Here is a 22631-nt window from a genome sequence, read left to right as displayed (position 1 = left end):
TTCACAAGCAACAGAGTTGTGCAAAATACAATAATGTAAACAAGCAAAATACAAGAATGGCTACATCTGAAACTAATAAATATATGTACAATATATAATAGATATATAATAGTATATGCATTTCTGGATGTGTATACTAAATATTTTTCTACGTGTTTGTCACAATTAAATGTTTTAGATCATCAAACAAATTAAATAAGATAACACAAATGTAAACAAAAGGTCTAATGTCACACTTTTTCACACAGGGCTATATAGGTTTGGATGTCTTTCTCCCTCAATAATAAACACATTCATAATGTAGCATAAGCGTATGCTTTAAAAACGTTTTTGTGGCTTACTAGTTCTTTAAATTGAATCAGCGTCTTCAATGGTCTCATGGGATTAGCATCTCTGCTCATCACGTTGACATTGTGGTTTGAGCCATCATCTTGTGAACCTGTGCACATGCATAGTGGAAGTTTTAAAGTTTTTAATTGAGCAGTTCTATATATGCACGTTTTATGTTCCTCTAACCATTGAAATGAAAGTTATGCCTGAGTCTACATTCATATAAATAGAGCCTTCAAAATACCTGACCTTTTATTTGATGCCTGTCAAGTAGAGGTACTTACTTTGAAATATGTGGGGTCAAAACCTCCCAGCAGAAAGGTCAAGTCTGCCCCACCTGATACGTTTGGGAAGTCAGTAACTCCAGTTTATCAATAAAATCAGCTTGAGATGCTCCTGTTGTTGAGATCATGGCCATTACAATACAGGATTGAAAATGTGGTGTGACCTAATGATAAAGTATGAGTATATGCTTGTGTCTTACTTTCACATAATGCATTTCTTTCTTTGATCGCACTCTCTTCTAATTCATAATTTATTAATACACTTTTTCTCTCGTAGCCTGCAAATGGCTTGGTTGATGGCTTTTCCATTTTACTTCAGGAAGTGTCTCTTGATTCGTGATCTCAGAATGACTCATCATTATCATGGATCCATTTTTTTATTTATTTTTTTATTTTTTTAAATTAGATAAATGGTAAAGTGAACAAGGTGACAGTGTTTACAAGACCCCAGCAATGTGGGCTAGTCCCTCTTGTAATTTTAATCCCCTCGCATATAATCCCGCCTCTTCTGCCATTTCCATTCTTTTCATGACCCCTCCCTCTGTTTTTCCGCTCTCTCTCACTGTCCTCTCTCATCCCACTTATTCCACCTTACGGCTGATGGAGCATTAAGCCTGAATGCTGTGGGCAGCCATAGCTTCAGATTCAGAGCGTGCACTTGAGTGAGCCACTGCTGCGCGAGTTCCTCCCCTGGTCTTTCACATTCTTGCTGTTTCTGGATAATCAGGAATTACTTGCTTGAACTGGCCAGTTTCTGTTGTTATTGTGTAGAAGTGGGGGTTCATTGTTCCCCATGACGTTACCCCTTTAACTGTGGATATCTAGAGCATGGTCTTGTGGATGCCCTCTCCAAATTAACCACAGCTTTTTGGTGCTCTAATTTGGAGGACATCGGATGGACATTTTCTGGATTTGTATATTTTTGAATGATTCCACGACGAGACACAGTGGATAAGATGGTGCCCCTACAAAAAAGGGTAATCTGAGTTATGTGTGCAGAGGAGGAGAGGATCGTTTTGTGTGCATGATGTGGGTGCAGCTATGTGTGCTTATTGTTTTCTGTTTTGTGCCCTGAATGCTGGATGTCTGTAATAATTTTCATCATGAAGTAAATATTGTTAATTGCTTTAATTGGAACATGGCGTCTCAGAGTGAGCATGTGCTTGGGCGATAACAACAAGCAGTGGATGGGTGTCTGAAAGTTTAGACTTTAGGATTGATGAGGCAGAGTTTAATTTCAGTAAAAATGTGTAAATCTGTTGATTTCATCTTCTGCTGAGTGGCTCGCTGATGAGGAGTGATTGCTCATTGAAACTGACTAACAATGCAGAGTGCACCGCTACCCCTCACCCCCACCCTTCTCACTCCATTGTTTTTGCTTGAGTAGCAGTTAATTGTGTGAAGGCTTGTTCAAAGGTGTGCAAGAAATTTTGATCACCCTCTAGACAACATTTTGTGGCTTCAGTAAAGCTAGAAATATATTTTCCTGAAGTGTTTGAATATTTTGCACTTCTAACAAATAAGCCAGTTTAACACACCTTCTCATAGGCTACACTAAACCTCTTAAACTTTTCATCACCACAACCACTTCCTGTGTCTAGGGTAAGAAAGCGCACTTTGTGGAGGATGTTCTAAAGTGCCCTGCATGGTTTGCGTTGAGAATTAGAAAGAACTTTTTGCACTGTGCTTAAGAGCAATTATCTGCACTCAGGAAGACTACCGACATGTTAGAAGAGAGGATGGGAGATTGTTGGAGCCGCACTAAGGTTGTCCGTGTCTTTTTTTGTTGTTCACCTTTGGAATTATTTTGTAATTCTCTTGGAATTAAGCATACGATTGTTAGTGAAACTTTGCACGTATGTAAATCGATATTCCAGATGAAGGCTTTTCTTTTTTGAAGTGATGAATTTCAAGACGTGACCTCAGCCAACTAAAGGCTCATTTTTTCCTCACAAGTCATGAACGAATCATGAAGAATGAGTTCAGTCTGAACAGCTGTGTTTGGTTATCAGTAGTGAGGATTGCTGCTGCTGCTGCTGCTGCTGCTTGTTTTTACTATGAGCTCTACTTTTTCTCTGTGACAGACCACAATTTGAAATTAAATTAAGAGTAGCAAGGGGAAACTTGCTGGAAAATGACTCGGTGTCAGGAGGAAAGTTGCAGGCTTATTCCAGGAAACACGTCCTTTGAAGAGTTTAAATCACAATTTAGGTTGTTTGAGATCAATTACTGAGAATAAACCAATGCGTGGCCTGTGGGAAGCCAGATGAGCAGTAGTCTACAAACAGAAGTTAAATTTTAATAAACTTAATGATTAGTATGAGCAGTGCTCAACTGCAAAGGTAAAAATGCAAGTGGGCCAGAGTAAGTGAGCAAAAGATCGACAGTAGGTCCCTTGCAGTGCCGTCATTGAACTGATTGAATCGTTTGTAATGCTTAACTTTCTTATTACAATGTAAATGGCATTACAGAGTGCTTTATTTTCCTTCTTGAATGATGTAATCACCATCTTCTTCTTTTCTGCAGGATCAGTTTGACAACTTGGAAAAGCATACACAGTGGGGGATCGAGTTTGTGGAAAAGTACACCAAATTTGTCAAGGAGAGATCAGAAATTGAAACCAACTATGCAAAACAGATTAGGTGAGTATTTAAGTTTACTCAGAATCATATTGTGGATTGCAGAAGCAGTTGTAATAATGGTGAATGTTTTCCTCTTGATGACATAGATAAAAAAGACACACACAGAAACAGACACTACAGCAGGATTTGACCTACCGAAGTGCCCTTGAGACTGAATCTTAAACACCACATTTTGAAGCTGACCTTGACCTCAGGCTTCCCATAGGAAGAGGAGACTAAATGAACAATCCCATGTGGGAAACCGTGCATTGGAATACAAGTTATCAAGAAATTCTCTTATTTTCACAGCAGTGTTGTTGTTTGCCTGCAAGGAAGCAGAATTACCTTATGTAACTGCAGAACCAAACATGCAAGCGGAAGAGGTTGTCTATTCCCCTCCATCCTTTTTGTCTGTGAAGAGTCTGTCTGCTGCTTTGCACTCTCTCCTGCGTGCTGTCTGATTGTGTTGCTAGCTTCAGTTTCAGGCAAGAGGAAGTCAGGTTGTGGGGGAAGGGGGTGAAGCTTGTGTTTCCATAGAGATTACTAGGTATCAGCATTATCAACCCCAGGTCTGACCCAGATTTTTCCCCCCTCCAATCACAAGTGTTGGTCCCGCCCCCTCCACTGTGTTTTGCTGCAGTCACTTATTTTTTTCAGGGGAAGTAGTGGGAGTGTATTCGGTCCTGCATTGACAGGATGCGCTTCACAAGACCTCTTGCATCCATGCACAGTGGGAGATACCCCCCAAATCCACAATCCTCCTATTTAAAGAGGCCAGGCAATATGGCTAATGCTTTAAGTATTGACCCCCAACCCCCAGTTTCACAGAATCTAGCCACTACCATTCCAGTATTCACAATGAAGGCCTCTGTAACACGCCCTGTGATCCTGTATGCAGACCTTGCCATGCCTGTTTCTTGATAATTAAGTCAGCTTGAGATAATAGGACTATCTGTCTGTGTTTATATGCATGCATTACCTACATATCTCTGTATTCACTAACTTTTCAGACCTAAATACGGACACATGCAAACAGAGGTGTTTTTTTTAATTGGTGCATATAGTTTTCCTAACTATTAATTTTGTTCTGTTCTTTTCTTTCTGCAAATCTGCTAAGTAATAATGTTGAACTTTAAGTATTTAAGGTCCTCTTTTATTGTCTGGATCATTTTAATGGCATGTAAAATACATTGCCTCAGTTAAATAAAATTAGTTAAATTAAAGCAACAAATATAGATATCCAATAATTCTGCTAGTTACTAGCATCTGTCACTGTGTGTTCCGCTCATCTAGCTATAGTAGGTTTATTGACCTGGAGGCTCTCCAGATGGTCCGAATGTTTTCAGGGCTTACTGTTATCTAGCATACACATATACACACAGATATATGTGCATATCGACATGCTTGACAGAAAAGCTAAAATGAGATAGTTAGGACATTAAGAGGTTTTGCGAGTTTTCTATTGTTTTCAACACACTGGTTCTTTGTTGTGGTGCTACTTGGCCATACCTCAGGACTAATTACCCTCTGTAATCAACTTGATTTGTGACATCAGGTATAATCTATTGGGCACACTCATGCTAAAAAAAATGCAGAGCTCTTAAATCTAATAAACTAATGGAACTAATCCTTTGATCTAGTCCTCCTTTCTCTCAGCTGTGTTGCTGGGCAGATTTTTCAGGCTCAGAGGTAACGTCTTTCATCACAGTAGACAACTTGATAAGTCACAACAGGAAATGCACAGGTGTATTTAAAGACATTGCTTAACCTTGTGCAAGTTTATAGTTATGGTTTAACTTGCTGGGTTGCATATGAATCAGTTTTTTAATTAAAAAAAAAAACTAATTCAAATAATTCTTTGTTCACCCAGATGTTATATCTGGGTGAACAAAGACTCACATTTTATATTCCTCTAGGCCAAAGGATTAAGAGAGAAAATGTTTGTCAGATCAATAAGCCTGCAGAAATGGGCCAATTATGGGGGAGGAATCATCAATAAGTGAGGCCACAGTTTTAATACAGTTGCAACAAATGCTATGTGAAACATATGAAACACTTTGCTTTTCTAAAGAACTGAATGCCATGTATGACTATAAATCTACTTTACACCATTTCATCACCATACCAACCACACTGCACCAATCCATGAATAATCCTCTTTCCCTGAATTGGTGTAAACATGCACAATGCTTCAGTGTAGTCATTGCAGGGGCAGTGCATTAATGCCCCACCCTCCTCTCCCCTAGAGTCCAGTCTGGAGTAATCCAAATCAAAGTGGGAATAAAATCTTGCTGAAAACACACTGGTAGAGGGAGAAAATGTTATCAACTGCTTCAGAGATTTTGCCTCAGTAACTGTACAGAAAAATATGGAGACATATCCTCTTAAGTTGCCCCAAACCCCATTTAACCATCCTCATTTAAAGCTAGTTGTTACCCTAGTTTCAACACATTTGCTAAATATGTTGCTGAGTTGAGTGGGACACATACAGTCTGACACGTGGCTTCTGGCTGTGAGTGAATGAATGAGTGAGTGGGAGCTAGGGCTATAATTAGAGGTTGGGTGAAAAGGAGAGAGAGATAGGCACATAGATCTGCCTAGCAACAGTGCAAACACCACTGGAAAGTCGTGTGGGGGATGTGGGTATGAGGGAGCTGGATGGAGTTCATGCAGACCCACATTATATCTTTCTTAATACATTTATGATTTATTTCGGCATGAATTAAGCAAGCTCTTGTGCAAGCTGAGGCATTTAGGTCCCATCACTGAACAAACTGCTGGAATCCCAGATCAAACAGTCACCAATGACTGTAATCAGCTCTTTGCATCAGTTTACATTGACATGGTGTAATAATTTGGACAATAATGCCACCAAAGGTTCATGACATTAGACTGGAAAATTTCACTTTCTCCTTTTCATGTCTTTTCTCTGTATGAGTTAACAAATTTGTGGCTTTTTCATTTTGGTATGTCTTTTTTTTGTTAGTCCACAGCTTGGATATGCATTTTTAATTCGACAACAGTTCCTCTAAATTAGACAAAGGATCCTAAAGTGCAAGCACACAGTGTGCTCAAATCTTTCAGAACATTGAGTATGTTATTATGATTTGGTGACAGAGTCCCAGTTGGCTGATAATGAGTCTGGCACAGTGTCTTTATGAAACGAGTGACATGATGTACTGTAGCCTGCAATGCATCACGTTGCTGGGCTGCATGAAAGACAGTGATAAATGCTGCTGTAATGACATTAAAGGTTGTTATTTGTGTTCCACACACAAACACAACCATGCATCTATAGTTACAACCATGTTTTATTTCATCTTTACACATCCCTGTTCACTATATGTCTCATTTTCCCTCCCCCTCTCGGCCCTGCTCTAGTCACATACTGCTAACATACAGCCAGAGTCAAAACAAGGGTAATGGCTGCTTTAGAACAGCTTTATTCTGGTGACTGGCTCTGCATGCATGCTCCTTAAGGGCAATGATTTATGACATGAAGAGAGAGACCATAGCAGCAGGAGCAGAAAGCACTCTGCTGGATTGAATGGTGTACTTGAATGATCCTTTGGCAGGTCCATAAGGGCAGTGTCAGGGAAATATAATGGCAGGGGTGCACTACTGGTCTGAAGATAGGGCTCTTTGTAAGAGTTCCAGTAAGGAATATCTGACTGGAATCTTTTTCTTTACAGGAATCTATCAAAGAAATATCAGCCCAAGAAGAACTCCAAAGAAGAAGAAGAGAGCAAGTAAGTTAAATGATGCTGCATACGAGGTAAAAGGAATGCTGTGAAATTTTGAGGTGGAGAGAAGAGCCAGCAATTTTTTAATGAGTAGAAATCACTGGAAACATTTAATAGAAATATATAAAGTCATAAAGCATCATTTAAATGGGGATTTGTTATGCTTTTGCTGTAGTCTTGTATATAATTGGCAGATATGAGAGTGGTATCCTCTCATTATCTCTGTATTTAAAAACATTTAACTATTCCTTTTACTTGTTCTCACAGAGGTCGTTTTCTTTCAAAAATGAGCCATGTTTTTGGTAGCCATGTCTTTCCTCTGACTTCATTTCCTGTGGCCCACTAGGTACACCTTCTGTCGAGCCTTCCTAACAACACTGAATGAGTTAAATGATTACGCAGGTCAACACGAAGTTATTTCTGAGAACCTGACATCTCTTATCATCACCGAACTTGCGCGCTACCTACAAGAACTCAAGACTGAGAGAAAATCGGTGAGAGCTTTTGATATCGGATCTTTGGTTATTTTCTTTTTCTTGGTATTTGATTTCTGTTTCTTCTATTCCTCTGTTCCTATGCCATAAAAAACAAACTTTGACTTCAGACAATAGGATATGTTTAAGGAAAACAGACACAATGGGCTTTTTAACAGTGCTTCCCCTTTGCATGTTCTGTTCTCCATGAACCGAGGTCATCCCAGAGTAAATATAGATACACCCAAAGGCTCACCAGAAGAGCAAAACGTGACTGAGTGAGTCCTTTTTATGGAACACAGTCTTCGTCTCTCTGTCATTACACACTTATTCCTTCTTTTAAACCAACTAAATATCGGTACACCACATGCAATTCTTAAACATTTAAATCACTTTTATCATTACCATTATAAACTGATTAGAAAGAGTGGTGCACTTGCATTGTGTGATGCATAGAAATCAAATCCATACAGGTGGTGGAAGAGCAGAAAGCGAGAGAGAGGATGAGACCTAGCCACCTGGGAAAGTGTTCTGAAAATCTTTCATGAGCTCTTTTGTCTTGGAAGTCCTGCTGGGGGAACTGGAGTGGAAACCCAAAACCAGAGTGCTGCTCAAAGGCTCAGTGACCTTTTTTTAGATTGCGTTTTCATTCGCACAGGCACAGACATCAAGGCTCCTACATTTAGTCTATGGACCACATCATTAGTGATCATAATGAATTTTAAGCTAAGTTTTAGATGGAGATGCTACAGAAAAAAACGGGAATTTCCCATATTTGCAAAGAAAAATCACACACCCCCAATTCATTTTTTACTTTGGTTTAGCCTGCTTCATACAGCAAAGATCACATACAGACTTCAGATTTGTCTCTTGTTGTAAAGGTTGATTAGAGAGACTCCTGCTGCTCGCAGGCTGCAGAATGTCACTTTGACCCCACTGTTCCTTTTCATTTCTCTGCACAGTTCCTCTTTTTCTACTCTATTTAATTCTTAAATATATCTGTTTGTCCCTTTTTGATCCTTTCTCATCCTTTTTACCCATTCTTTTCTTTAGTCATGTGTCTTGACTAAAGAAGCCTAAAGCAGTATATCTTCAGTTAGCTAGTACTGGGGGTTCCCCTTCATAGCATAGCCATAAAACTTGTTTTATGGCTATGCTATATCCCCTGTCCAGATCAGATAGCTTGTTCTGTGCAGAGGATCATTTCATCTAAATTCATTGGGTTTCTCATGTTTTGTACAGTGTCCTTGTGGAGTAAATTTAACCTGTTAAGCTTTCAGTCATTTAAATGATTTTGCATTGAGATTCAAAAGCACATTCATACAACTCCTGAGTACTGGGGTGTGACTTTGGCTTATTTTAAGTGTTGAAAAGCCTGCTGACAAAAGCAAATTTCCAGCTATAGAAAAACATAGCACTACCAGAGAAAGTGATATATTGGGTGTTGTTTGTAAAGCCCCCAGCTTCCTATCATCCACTTTTCCCCCCTTATTTCTAAGCACTACTCAGTGTCCCCTCTGCAGCATTTTGTTTGTGTTAGACAAAGCCGCGTAGGCAGACCCAGACAGTGGGATTAGAGGCTGAAGCTGGCCCCTCCAGGGTTTATAGGAAGCTTATTGCGCAGGTAAAAGCCACATTACAAACCCGGAAATGAAAAAAAAATCCTCATTAAGTTCTCATATGGACTTGTTTTGTAACTTTCTACACTTCCCCTTTGCTGTCTTCTTGAGTGAATCGCTTGCTAAACTCAGCTCGGGGTGGCATAAGAGGTGGCCAGCAGTGTTCTCCTAAAAGGTTTAACATAGCAAATCTAGGTGTTTTTACAAAGGTAGAATCACATTTTATATGCTGGACTAAAGCTGTTGTAAGCACAGTAAGAAATATTTTAAATATTTCACAGTTGTGACAACATACTTTCTTGTTTTTGCATTGCTTAATGTCTTAAAGTGTAATATGAAATGTTGAAGAGGGGGCAGGGTTAATATGGGATGAAGGCTCTTTAAGTCTCACTGGACTGTTTGTGCTGAGGAATCATAATAAGGTGTTCAGTCAGCATACTGCTGTCCTTACCGGGTCTCTGACCACAAGGCTTAACTGGCCTCTCTAATGAAGACTGCCGAAGACCCTTAGACTTCCTATAACTCATCATAGGTTCCCTTTTTTATGTAAGTATGTGACATATTCAGCCAGGTAGAAAATTAAAAAAAAAGAAAGACACTAGCTCATTTAGCTGCAAAGACCAGAAAAAAAATGCATTGCATTTAGTGGAAAAGCAATAGATATTAGGTGCTTTTGTGCCAGAAAATATCATCCTTGTTGTTCTCGTTGAGGCAGGCAAGAAAGAGAAATCATGGTAAAAACATTGCATCACTCTGGGCTATCCTCAAATGCCTTCTTGTGTTGAGTGGAAAAGCAAATAGGAAGGTGAGAGGGAGAATTGATCGTTGGATCTTCCAGTAGTCTCTGCATGCATATATCAATCCAGAATGACTTCAGTATAAACAAACGCTGCAGTACCACTAGGTTTGAACTGTTGCCTAATGGATTCGACATGAGGAGAAACGTCCCAGTGGAGCTTTCATAGGGTTTAATCATCTCTGTCGTCTCTAGAACTCCACACAACCTGTGGCTATTTCCAGTACCTAATGATTATATGCATGCTGACAGCTGTATGAGGCTGCAGGTTCACATTCCTATGACCCAAGTCAAGTCAATGAATGAGTAATATATCAGTTAACTGCTGCATATGCACAGATGTGCATGTGCACATCTTGACTCAAGTGAGCTTAAAGATGCACATGCTAAGCAGTAAAGAGGTTTTCTCTTTTACGTGTCAGAGAATACAGATTTTTACAGTGGATAAGGCAGCTTGTGAGTGCACATCACACTCAGCTCAGCCTGGAAAAGGATGCCAGTAAAAAGAAGCATGTAAGGATCATGGTTGTGAAAACCCAAATCTCTGTCCTTAGATGCCTCGTATCTTTGTCAAGTGCTATGGTACCTGGATGGTATTAGAGAGTCTGTGTCGCAGCATGGGGAATTCCTGTATTTATGAAGGATGTGTCACAGTCATGAAAAAGCATGCCTACTTTCCATTATTAAGTGAATATTCAACTTTGATCTTTGATCTCATATTATCTAATCCCAGTTTTATTAAACTTTAACCTCCCAAGACTCGAACTCTTTCATGTCATGCATTTTTAATTTCTCTTTGCTATTTGGGCTGATTGGGACCTGATGAATGTAAAAACCAAGAATTACCAGATTTTTGTTTCTGAGAGAAATGAGATCCACATATGAGGACGTTCATTTTAAAATTTTATAGAACAGTGGCAGTATACTGTCCTCGTAAGTGAATATCAGGCCCTTGTAGAGCAAAATTTAGTATTTTGGTCTAGACAACCAAAAATGTGATGTTCACATATGTGGACTCCAGGTCCTAGGAGGTTAAATATGAATGCAGCAAAAGGATGAATTCTGGGTCAAGAATTTTTTAGGCCTTTTTCTCTCACTTGTTCTGGTAATGAAAATGGCTTGAGGTGACTGAACTGCTCTCAAATGTCACTGCAGTCACATGCTCTTATTGATTAGCATGAATGGAAAAAAGATGACATGCTCATTGAGTTCTGAATGGGCTACGAGGGATATTTGTATCACCAGGGTCTGTTAATTTAAACACTGAGAAACCAGTACGGCAGAGCATCTGCTCTGATCGCTGTATATGTGCCGTCCCAGGTGGCTGATGCCTCTTTTTATTGTGTTTGAAAGTAAAACTGCCTCATTTGTCCCTGTAGTCAGTAAATCTTCATCCTCCAGCAGATCTTGTAAACCTGATGGAGCTGTTTATCGCAGTTTGTTTATCTCCATAGATATTTGTTGTTTTTTTTAAACTAGATGATGTGCAGATTTCTTTTTTATAAATGTGGTTATAGAGGTAAATATTTGGTTGAACGAATTCTCCATAGTAACAGTGATGTCATACGGTCTGTGAGCTTGTGTTGTGTAGAGAGGCTTCACATTCACTTATCAATTACCAAGAATTACTTTCAGAGTACATCATTGAAAAGTTGGTGTTATTAAACAGTCACCTGCAGGTCCTGGTTAGCAGATTTTTTTTTTTTTTTTTAAAAGGCTAGTTAAATGTTGCATTGTTGGGAGCTGACTTTAGCAGTTCCACAGTGTCCTGTTTTTTCTTTTTGTAACGCTCAAATACTTCCTCTGAAACACTGGAACACTTCCTTATTTTACTCAGCTTCCCTCGAAACTTTGGGAAATGGGAAGTGTGAATGCCTGAGGTACACCAGGTTGCATTCTCACTTACTACTCTCATGTCATTCAAGTAAGATGAACTTTTAAGCCTCCTGCATCATTTGTAATTTCACATCTCTTGCTTATTTAATCAGAATACCAACTTCCTTGTGCTTCCCAAGCATTGAAATACCAGCAGCGTACAAACAGCAGCTTTCTGTTCTTTACAATAGCCTGGGTCCGTTATTGAATAGCAGCATCGATATTCAACTCAGCTACTGGTCCCAGCTTCCGCAGTCTGTGTTACTATGGGTTACCGCATTAATAGTCAAGTCCCTGTGCCATTTTCATTTTCATTTGATTCTTTTTGAAGTCCTGTGCAGATTAATCTTTCTGTCAGCAGTTAAAGAAGTATTTGCATGCTTTATAGCTAATCGCAATCTATTAAAAAAGAAAAAGTTTAGATTGTACCCGTGTGTTTGCAGTTCCAGGGGATTTGGCTGTGATCCACACAGAGAGCTGTAGAGGGATGTGCTCTGTCGTCGGGCCAAGTGCACGTTAGTAGGCTAAGCGAGGCCATGTACAAAAAGCACAGCGTATTTGCTGTACAAGTTTAGACTAGCAGCTGCCACCTAGTCCTCTCCAATATGCTACAGTTGACATTGCCAAAATCCTTCATTGTGTGTTTGCCTCTAAATAGTTTCTATCATTTAATTCATGCCTTGTTCTCTGTAAATTTCTATTTTATGTTGCTTCAGCTGCTATTATAGAACTTCATCAGTTAGCCTTTATCTGTTTCTTATTCTGCCCACTTTGCTCTGGGTGTTACTATCATGTTTATTAATACAGGTTTTTTTGGGAAAGTACAAACTTTACCTGGTAATGGCTCTAAAACAGTTAGGGGAATACCAACATGATTACTACTTAGTCAGACATCAGAGCTGTCACACAGAGAAAAGGGGGATCATCAGACTAATCATTAATATTGTTTGTAGGTCACAGTATTGCAGTGTTTGACCAACAGAATTTCCCTCATCCAACAGTAGATTCATGCTTTTAGTAGTTTCTTTCAACACGCTTTCTAATAAGCTGTTTATAACTTCTTGGTCTTATGGATATATTTTTTTAACTATTTCTGGTAAGAAAAAAGTAGGATTTAGTAAGTTTTATCAAATAATATGCATTCTGTATTTGCATGACCCTCAACAGAGAGCAGAGAGGACTGCTTTTTAAAAACAGAAACCTTTGGTGCACAGCTCTGCTATGAGCATGGTGCTTTGTGAAGACAACTCTGTGTACAGTATCTTTGACTGGTTTTAATGATTTTACTGTTAACCTGTTTTTGTCACTGTTACACACTTTCTCTGGAGCTGTGTTGGTACCCCTGTGGTGAGCCTGTGGTTAATCTTTCATCAAACAGACTTTTAGCCTCCTGCTCAAGCTTGAATATATCTCTGAGCGCTAAGCTCGTGGGTTCTATGGTCGTAATTTTTAGAGTATGTACAATACAGTGTCTATTTGAATTTGCACAGTTGACACTAATACTTCACTGTCACAGTGTAGGAACTATTCATAGTGGTTAATGATTACCTCATCTAATTTGTAAACCCTACTATATCAAAGACATGTTCATCTGATTTTAAATCCCTTGAGCTCATAAATAATATGAGAGAAATTAACAATTCTGTACTTTTTCTGTTTTCTCTTGCAGCACTTCCATGATGGGCGTAAGGCACAGCAGCACATTGAAAGCTCGTGGAAACAGCTGGAAGCGGTAAGTGAACCTATTTACGTGCAGTTCCACAGTTGTGCACTAGTTGCAACAAATACATACTGAGCTTGCATCATTTGCAACTATAACATTATGAAATTATAAATGACTAAAATAAACCATTTTTTCTGGATCGCTTGTCAGTTTCTCTTGGCTTGGGAGCCAGAGGCACTTCAGATTTTCGTGGCAGCCTAACCCAACCTAGAAATGAGTGTAATACAAGGTGAAAAAAACAAACAAACAAACAAAAGCAATACTTCTTTGAACAAACAAATATCTGTTTCTTTATGAAGGATTTGCTCCAGGCATTTTAGATCATTCGAGTTATTTCCCAGGCGAAGAGTTGCTACCAGTCAGCAGTAATAAAGTCAAATATATAAAGCACATCATTATCAAAAACTGCCAGACATGAGGTGTTAGTGGGAAAAATGTAAATCAGCAGAGGTCCTTGTACAGAAAAACCTCCTGTTATGTCCTAAAATCTCAGTGTACATTTTCTTTTACATGCAGTGAGGGGGACAGAAGTCACACACTGTAAATAATAATAATGACATCAGATGAATTGATTGATACACACACTGCCTGAGGTGCACCTAGTACTGAAGACTGAAACACTGAAGTATAATGTAAATATCAGCTGCTGGCAAGATTTTAAGTACGTTGTTTCTCGTGCTGAAAAAGTGCAGGTCCAGGATTTCTGTTTGTATTTGTAGTAAAGAAGCTCGAAGAGAAATTGCACAGAACACTACTTCTTATCTCTGGCTGGCCGCTTTGACGGGGGAGAGAAAGCGTGTGAGAGAGATGCCTTGTCCTTCTCAAACTTCTCTGTGCACTCAATGGATACCATTGTATGTGAGGCAGATAGGCATAGTTCAGAGTGCACACTAGCCCAACAAACACTGATTGTTCAGTTAGAGGGGTCGAAAGAGGGTTGGATGAATGCTTGTTTTTCTGTACACAAATGACCACTATGAACATTTGTTTAATCTGCAGACTGCAGACTTTAACAAACCCTGTTCCTGTGTCAGTTGACATAAACTGACCTCTGCTGCACACAACGCCAGGCCTTAAATGTATTTGACGTACACGTACACATTATGACGTCCATTACTGTGCTTATTTAAAAGTCAAGTAATATAGCGTTCTGCTATAGCTCGTGGCAGGAATTGACTGATGTAATGTGTGTGATCTCATTAAATCATTAAACCCTCTTATTTCAGAGTAAAAAACGGTTTGAGAGGGAGTGTAAAGAGGCAGAAAGAGCACAGCAGTACTTTGAGAAGATGGATGCTGACATTAACGTGACTAAGGCTGACGTGGAAAAGGTATGTGTTGTGTCACCTCATATCCAATGAGCTTGCCCTGTACCCTTCATGCTTAACACGACTGCCTGGGCTTCTCACCCTCCCACCTAGCAACCTTTTTGTCACGATTTTCTTTTCCACGTATTCCCCCTTTTATGCCCCGATCCTGAGTCCTCGTTCCAATGAGCCTAAAAGACAGCAAAGACTGACTGATGACGTTCTTGATGCCAGGAACTGTGCGAAGAAGCTGGCATTGTCCCAGCAGCACAGTGATCTGCTGCTAAACAAAGCTGATAGCAGCAACAAGTCTGTATTATCTATGTAGAACAGCCACCAAACATCTTTGTTTAGTATAAAAAGGTTTGGTTCTCTTATGTGTCTTTCAGTTTATACATGTAGGTTTGTTTTTACTTTTTGACTGTGAAAAACTAAATAAGTAGTGTGCTGTTTTAGAGATTATATGTCCTGTTCAATAAATCATCACAAGGAGCAATCATCCGATTCTCAGAACTTGCAGCCCACAGTCTCCTGGGCCCGTAGCTGATGTCATTTCCTGTTGTCATGACCAATTAAAAGAGCCCTCAAAATCTCAGACCCACACAGCTCCCACGCCCGCAAGGCATCATGGGTCAGCAGCGCATGTTCCTGCTGCTCATCAGCTGTTGGAGCAGAGCTGAGGCTCACAGTTGACACAGTTCAGACCTGATTATTATGCAAATATAGGCTGGAATAAAGAGCCTTTCTACACTCTGGACATGCAGCCAGAGAACTACAGTCATCTTAAGAGAGCACTGAACTCAGCTGGAAAGACCCGGCACAGCAGCTCAAGAATCTATTGTTGAAGCAGGAGTTGCTGTACTCATATTAGAGTTATGTTTATTATCACACAACATTCATAAATTGCACATGATATCAGCAAATGAAATGATCATTTGATTTTCACTTTATTTGAGTTCAGCCTGTTTGTAAAGTGGGGACATAAACTGTGTCATAGTATGCCAGATTCTTCACAAAATAGTCTTAATCTTACATTATAGGTACATATGCAAGCAATGTTCATGAACAGTGTATGAACCGTAGTTAACTGGACAAACCCATTAAAACCACTGATATTGCCCTTTTATTTAAATACATCTCTCACATTACATATCATTTAATTGTGCTTTAGTCCTCTCCTAGTCCTTCTCCTTTGGATCATTTGGTTGAACTTGGCTTGCTTTTTACTTACTCATCTTTCAGGAAAACCTGAAAGATGATCTTGTCAGCGTCTTTCTATAACAGGTACTTTTCTTCCAAAAAGTACAAAAAAGCAGAGCTTAGTGTTCTTATTAAGATATAGAGTATAGCCACTTAGACACTTGCGTTATTACATTTGCTGCAAAATACATGCACAGTTTAAAGGTACCCAGATGAAATGTCACAACCACAGCTTAGTTTGCATTTTAGTCATAGTGAAAAATGTTGCTCCATGAGGAGGTTTGGGGTGAACAGATAGGTGGTGGCATGGTGGTAGGAAAAGCAGAGAAAGAGTCATGTATATTTTGACCTGTCCAAATCAGTATTTTCCAGCTAAGTTGGCTAAATATTTAACAGAGATGTATTTTGAAAGTTCACTTCAACTAGATGCTTTTGTCGGTCATGCAATGCCCTTAATGCAAAAGAGCTGCTGTTTGTCGAGCTGGAGTTTTGTGGTTTTAAGCACAGCTGGAGCAAACCTCTAAGTGTTCTCTCTCCACCTCTGGCAAACAAATCCCTTAATTAGGGGTTTGGATTTGCAGCCCAGATATCCACAAACACAGTTACGGTTCTTTGAGGGACCCCCGGCCCTCACACACACTGACAGACTTCCCTGTTGTGGATTCTCCGTCATAAAGTATAGGGATACAACATATTGCCTTCCTCTCAACTGTTCAGTCTCTACCAGTAGCGGAGAACAGCAGCTTAAAATCCCACTACTTTAGTGGTGATCGTGTTTGTTTATTCTGATACCAGCTTCCTTTTTTTAGCGATGGTTCTCGAGGTGGTGCAGGAAGTGCATCTATAGCAACTTCTTGTTTAGCTAGAAACAGCTAATAATTCTTTTGTGTGTATGTGTGTGTTTGTAAATTTATTTTATGCCATGCCTTGAAGCGAAGTTTCCATAAGGTAGGTCCAGCGAGCAGAGAACCCGTATCTGTCGGAACACACACTGTCTCGACTTGTGTCTCGATATACACACGGTCTCCTGTAGAGTCTGACACATAGCCTCAACCAGGTCTGTTACCACGCCCTGTCCTGTCTGACTGTGGCTTATCGCGCTGTCTGCTGCTGTACACTTTCCCACTCTTGATTTTTATGTGTAAGAAATATGAGAGAAAGGCTGATTATGCTAAGTCAAACCTTTATAAACATTCATGCAGTTTGTGTTCCACATCCTCATTATTTCATCAAACTCTTCTTTAAAATCCACATTTGACAGCTAGATAAATAACTTGAAATGTGTAAATATGTATTTATACCCATTAGTGACAGCTAGCAAAACAGGTAATTTCCAGAAAATGACAACAGGATGTGATGTGGCTGCAGGCACAGCAACTCGTTTTGAAGCACTGGCAAAGTTACCATGGTGATAGCGCGTACCCTCATTATTTCTAAACACATTCAATACACTTTGCATGCACCTACACTTGCAAAGCACATACGCTAAATGCATGCTCACATGCTGGCGTTTAGAATTTAAACAGCTGGACTTCTCCATGTGCTTTTTAGCTTTTCTCTAGATTTCACGTTCCTTGTCTTTCGTAGGCTGTGTGACTCACAGCCAATCATTTTCCACTGAAGTATCATTTGTCATCCCTCATGTGCTGGAAATAATGTACCTTTGTATCTGACGTGTGTCTCGATGTACTGTGTGTGTGTGTGTGTGCGTGTGTGTGTGTGAGAATGTGAGTAAATGAGTTAGAGATACTCTGCTCTTGCTCTTAGTTCGGTGTGTAGGTGAAAACTGGATGAAGTCCTTTAAATGTTTCCTCTTCACTATGAGAGATCAGGGTTATGTTTCCTTGGCTGGCTCATACAGTTATACAGCTGCTCTTTTTTCTGTGTAGCCTTCAGCAGATTAAATGCTGATCACAATCACAGGTTCATGAGGTAACTCTTTGTTACAGATGACCCATTGAAATCAGTATTTATGTGAGGACGGCCTTAGGTCTGATGGAAAGAGGAAACAGATAGGAGTACTTAGCTGCACGCAACACTAACGCACATACACACAACCCGCACAGGCTGTCTAGCTGAGATAATCTCATCTCCATCTGCTTAGATTCGTAATAGGCCTCTCCTGCAGCATTTCTGACTGCCTTCCTTCCTTCCCTTAGACTAGCTTAAAATAATCAACATTATCGACAGCAGAGGCAGGCCAGACGGGGCGGACAGAGAAAATCCAAATCCCTCCATTCTGCAGCCTGTGCAGGCTGTTGTCGTCTTCTTTATTTGTTTGTTCTGCCCTACATATAATCTAATGCCAAAGGCTGTTGCTGCTTCACAACTCTGAATTGCACCTTTAGATATGCATTCACAAGCTCTCTGTGAATATGTGTGTACATGTGCATGCATGAGTGCTCATATACACAAATAGTTGACTCATTTAGGTTTTTATGCTCTGGCTGTGTCTGTGGTCTGTTTTCATCAGGGGACACGAGGTTAGTGAAGAGAACGTGGTTGTGATATATGTGCTTGTGTGTGTGTTTTTTCTTCAGGCACGACAGCAAGCTCAGATGAGGCACCAGATGGCTAGTGACAGTAAGAGCGAATACGCCGCCTACCTGGAGAAGTTCAACAAGGAACAGAATGAACATTACTATACAATTATTCCCAACATATTCCAGGTACATACAACAGCTCTACAGTGTATGATTTACCTCAGCCGATTTGTCATAAAGCTGGTTTTGGTTCATCAGTGTCACCATTAAATAGAAATTATTTACTCTTCCCACGTGAGAATATTAACACCTCCAAAATTATTGCATTTTTTTTCTGTTTTTTCTGTTTTTTCGCACGTAACCAATGATTGCACAGTAATGCACTTTTATCTTGTGAATTCAAAGCTGTTTGCAACTCGCTACACTCAACCCCCCCTGCAGGTCTGTTGCTAAAATTACATTTTTGTCATGCAGGAAACACTGACAGAAGCAAGCAGTCCTTATTTAAAGTGCAGTTATTTTTTGTCTTATCTTCATCTTACAGTTACAAAGTTTGTGACTTTGAATTCACTGTTTTGTAAAGTTCATGATTTTTGAGCGCTCCCATTTCCAGTGTTGTTTGGTCTGACCAGCCTTTGTTGCTCAGCATCAAAAGACAGCACTTTGAGATAGATTAAAGGTTTTTTGATTTTTTCAGTCAAACTCTACCCACACTTTTGTTTATGTATAAATATGCTTGTATCGAACTGTAGAAACTTCAAGACATGGAGGAGAAAAGAATTGAGAGGATATCAGTGTGCATGAAGACATTTGCAGACGTGGATCGCCAGGTGCTGCCCATTGTGGGAAAATGTTTAGATGGCATGACAAATGCTGCCGAGTCCATTGAGCCCAAGGCTGTGAGTATCTGTCTATTTATCCATTTAGTCAATTATTTCCTTGTGGTAACAATACTAATTGACAATAAATCCTATAACCTTGAAAAGCCTGTGTATTTCCCCTTAAATGGTGCCACAATAGTAAGGAAAATGCATTTGTGGGTTGAGTATCGGAGAATGTGGGTTTTGCTAATGAAAAACTTGGAAGATCTTTTGGATGACTGAAGTCTAAAGAAACAAAACATACTGGCAATTAAACAATTTCTTCATTTAACAAACAGGGCCTCGGTAGCATGTGGAAGAAGCATATACAGCATATACAGCTGCTCTACAGCCTCTCTCTGTATATATTATAATATCTGGGTGGTCTTTATCCTTCAAACTTGGGTCCAGCTTGGGGGTTACTGCTCCATTACCATGGAGACCACTCTTACCTTCATCCTGCACATCTTCTCTGGCTCCTCTCTCAGCCTTTGTTACTTCTTGAGCTTGCTGTGTTCCTTCTTCCAGATGTTGCTATCACTCGGTATAGCTGTATCTGTCACTACAGTCGTCCTCTCTGCTTGTCCACCACTGCTATGTCCAGTTGATTAGCCATCACCAGTTTGTCTGTCTGTATCTGGAAGTCCCACAGAGTTTTAGCGTACTCTGGGGGCCTGGGGGGGTTATCCCATTTTCATCTTGAGACTTCCAGGCTATACTCAGCAGAGATGTTCCTGTATACTATGCCAGAAAATTGGTTATGGCATTCCATATGCCTGTTAGCATCTTGAACCCCTACTATTATATGTTGGATTGTCTCAGGAGCACCTCTGCACAGTCTGCACCTAGTGTCTTGCCAGCTATATATGTATACTATATACATGTACCTCTTAACCAGGTCTTGGTTAACCCATCACTGTATGGGGGTTATTACTCAATCAGCCAGTCTATCACTGACAACCCACACAATCCCAATTATGCTTTCACTTAAACAACAAGTAGTTGAAGTCTTGGGGGACTTGTTAAAAGGTGAAAACACCTCGCCTCTCCAAACAAACTGGGAGGACCTTGTCGTAAATAGAAAAGCTGTACAAGCTTATTCAATTACTATAGTCCCCTCTTACAGTAAGGAAAATTAGTGACATACATTTCTTTAGCTTGTATGTCACTAATTCTTTAGCTTTCTGTGTTAAAAATACTCACTGTAGTCCTCCTTAAAGGGGTATTACCCTGATATTAGACAGAAAATTCCATTAATCCCTCAACAGATGTACTTCACACCTGGTGAAAGCAATTGTGTAATATGTGTGGTTTTGGAAGGAAACTTATAAAGACTGAAATAGTAAGAGTGATTGTGTCATTAGGATTATATCCATTTTGGCTGTAGGATTACCATTTCTGACAGAGCTGCACAATGGGGATGTGAAATCTGAAAGACACGTGTATTTAGGAGCATTTATCAGGTGAAGGCGTTTTTGAGAATATATTACGAAAAGTCACAGAGAATTAGGCATTTAGTGCTTCCTTTTTGGCTACTCTTTTTTATTCAAATATGTTTAAAGTGGATCTGAATAAAATTCAAACTTCAACACCGTTATTTTTTACCTTAAATATGATGAATGCCGGTTAACAGACATGGTTTTTAGTTGAACAGAGTAACACAGAGTTAGGTAGCCTAACTCTGGTAAATGGTAACAAAGGCTAGCTATGAGTAGCTGTAAAGCGCACACATTAATGTGTTAAATCTTGCCCCGTTTCTAGTCTTTATGCTAAGTTTAGAAATCTGGCCAGCTGCTGCGGCTTCATATTTCATAGGCAGATGTGAGAGGTTTATCAGTCTTGTCATTTATCTCTCCTGGAAAGAGAACAAGGCAGTTTCTAATATGTCAGACAATTCCTTAAAGAAAACGTAAACCAAAGATTAAGGTTGTGTCTCATTGCTTATAGTTATTTATTATTTAAATAGGTAAAAGGAGAGCAGCATTTGCCTGTGTCTAAAAGTGTGATATATTGAGCTGTCACATGTTGGCTGCCTGCTGTATGACAAAAAAACCCAAAACCATCCTCAGGGATCACATAGTTTGTGTATGTGTAGCTGTGTATGTGTGTGTCCTTGGCTAGGCTCCAGGAAGATGACTCTGTGCTGGAGTAAACAACGGCAGGGAATAACACATCACATGCTACTTTTCCTCTGGCAGATACTCTTCCTCTTTTCTTCTTCTCTCACATATGGAGGACACGAGCAGATCTCTGACCCCCTGATCCTAACTCCAACCAGACCCTTTGCTATTATCAGTTCAGAAAGGCTGGTGTGCACTGCAACTGATGAATGTGCGTCTTCCTGTGTCTGAGAAGCCTGGCTGTATCCCCGACCTCAGTGTTTGCTCATAACTCCTGCCTGACAGATTTAGGCCTTTTCCTCTTTCTTCTGTAGGCCACAAACTGAGTAATTCCAGCTTCTCTTCTTTCTTGACACACTCTTGAATTGTTATCAGAGAGAAAGTGATATAAACAACTGAGTCACCGGGCCACATTTGTGTTGCGTATAATCACCAGACCTATGATGCTCAAGACATTCTCAAACAACAAAGACCTTCCCTTTAGTTATTGTTTGGTATCTGAAAAGCTACTTTGAAAAAGTCGTTGACGCAATTAAAGAGGTTCCAGGATTAAGGGTTCTGCTAACTGCTGCAACTGTCGTCTCTCACTAGGACTCTAAGCAGGTGGTGGAGTCCTTCAAGTCCGGTTTCGAGCCCCCAGGAGATGTAGAGTTTGAGGACTATGGCCAGGCCATGAAGAGGACAGTATCTGAAACCAGCCTGTCCAACACCAAAGAGAGCAAAGAGAAGCCTGGTGTCAAGGCCAAAAGCAAACTGTGGCCTTTCATTAAGAACAAGAACAAGGTAACAATGAATGAACACCTTACTCAAAAATCACTGCTACACCCGAACGTATTGCAAAACATCACTAGTTGTGGTGCAGTTTCCTCGCCTGGAGCTCACTTTGCACTTTCAGGAGATTTATATGGGCTGGGGTGGAGGGATATTACAGGTCCCATTATGTTTGTTCTTATGACTTTTTATTTAGTGGCTGTAGAAATATATGTGTTCAGTGTTTGTAGTGTGTGTTACAGTCTTGGTGTTGATTCTGTATTAAATTTATATATTTTTAATAGATTTTTTTGACTTTTGTTCACTATGTTAACTTCAGAAATTTATTGCTAGTTCTCTGTTATTATTGCCATTTTTGTTGTTATTATTTGCCACCCGTTTCCTCCCCTGGCAATCACCCTCACCGATTTTGGAGCCTCCCTTTCA

At 39.8% G+C, this 22631-nt stretch overlaps 1 protein-coding gene across 24 annotated transcripts in view; it reads left to right on the top strand.

Moving 5' to 3' along the window:
• The window catches only part of LOC102291795 (formin-binding protein 1), a 54791-nt gene that overhangs the window by 15341 nt on the left and 16819 nt on the right, over positions 1-22631 (top strand). For 17 of the 24 annotated variants that reach the window (XM_014332063.2, XM_014332073.2, XM_042218803.1 and 14 more), the window contains exons 2-10: positions 3141-3256; positions 6928-6984; positions 7325-7472; positions 13411-13473; positions 14691-14795; positions 16905-16919; positions 18512-18640; positions 19207-19353; positions 22026-22217. In XM_014332063.2, the coding sequence (XP_014187549.1) occupies positions 3141-3256; positions 6928-6984; positions 7325-7472; positions 13411-13473; positions 14691-14795; positions 16905-16919; positions 18512-18640; positions 19207-19353; positions 22026-22217 (972 nt within the window). Of the gene's footprint in view, positions 1-184; positions 1592-1616; positions 2381-3140; positions 3257-6927; positions 6985-7324; positions 7473-13410; positions 13474-14690; positions 14796-16904; positions 16920-18511; positions 18641-19206; positions 19354-22025; positions 22218-22631 lie in introns of those variants that run through there. The other 7 variants (XM_005917208.3, XM_005917207.3, XM_042218806.1 and 4 more) reach the window with 3 other exon arrangements.

This window comes from Haplochromis burtoni, unplaced genomic scaffold, assembly GCF_018398535.1.
Source record: "Haplochromis burtoni strain Fernald_Lab_line unplaced genomic scaffold, NCSU_Asbu1 Contig_23, whole genome shotgun sequence".
In the NCBI taxonomy this organism is placed as follows: Eukaryota; Metazoa; Chordata; class Actinopteri; order Cichliformes; family Cichlidae; genus Haplochromis; species Haplochromis burtoni.
The sequence above is the reverse complement of the archived record's forward strand: the minus strand, read 5'-3'. Positions and strand labels throughout refer to the sequence as shown.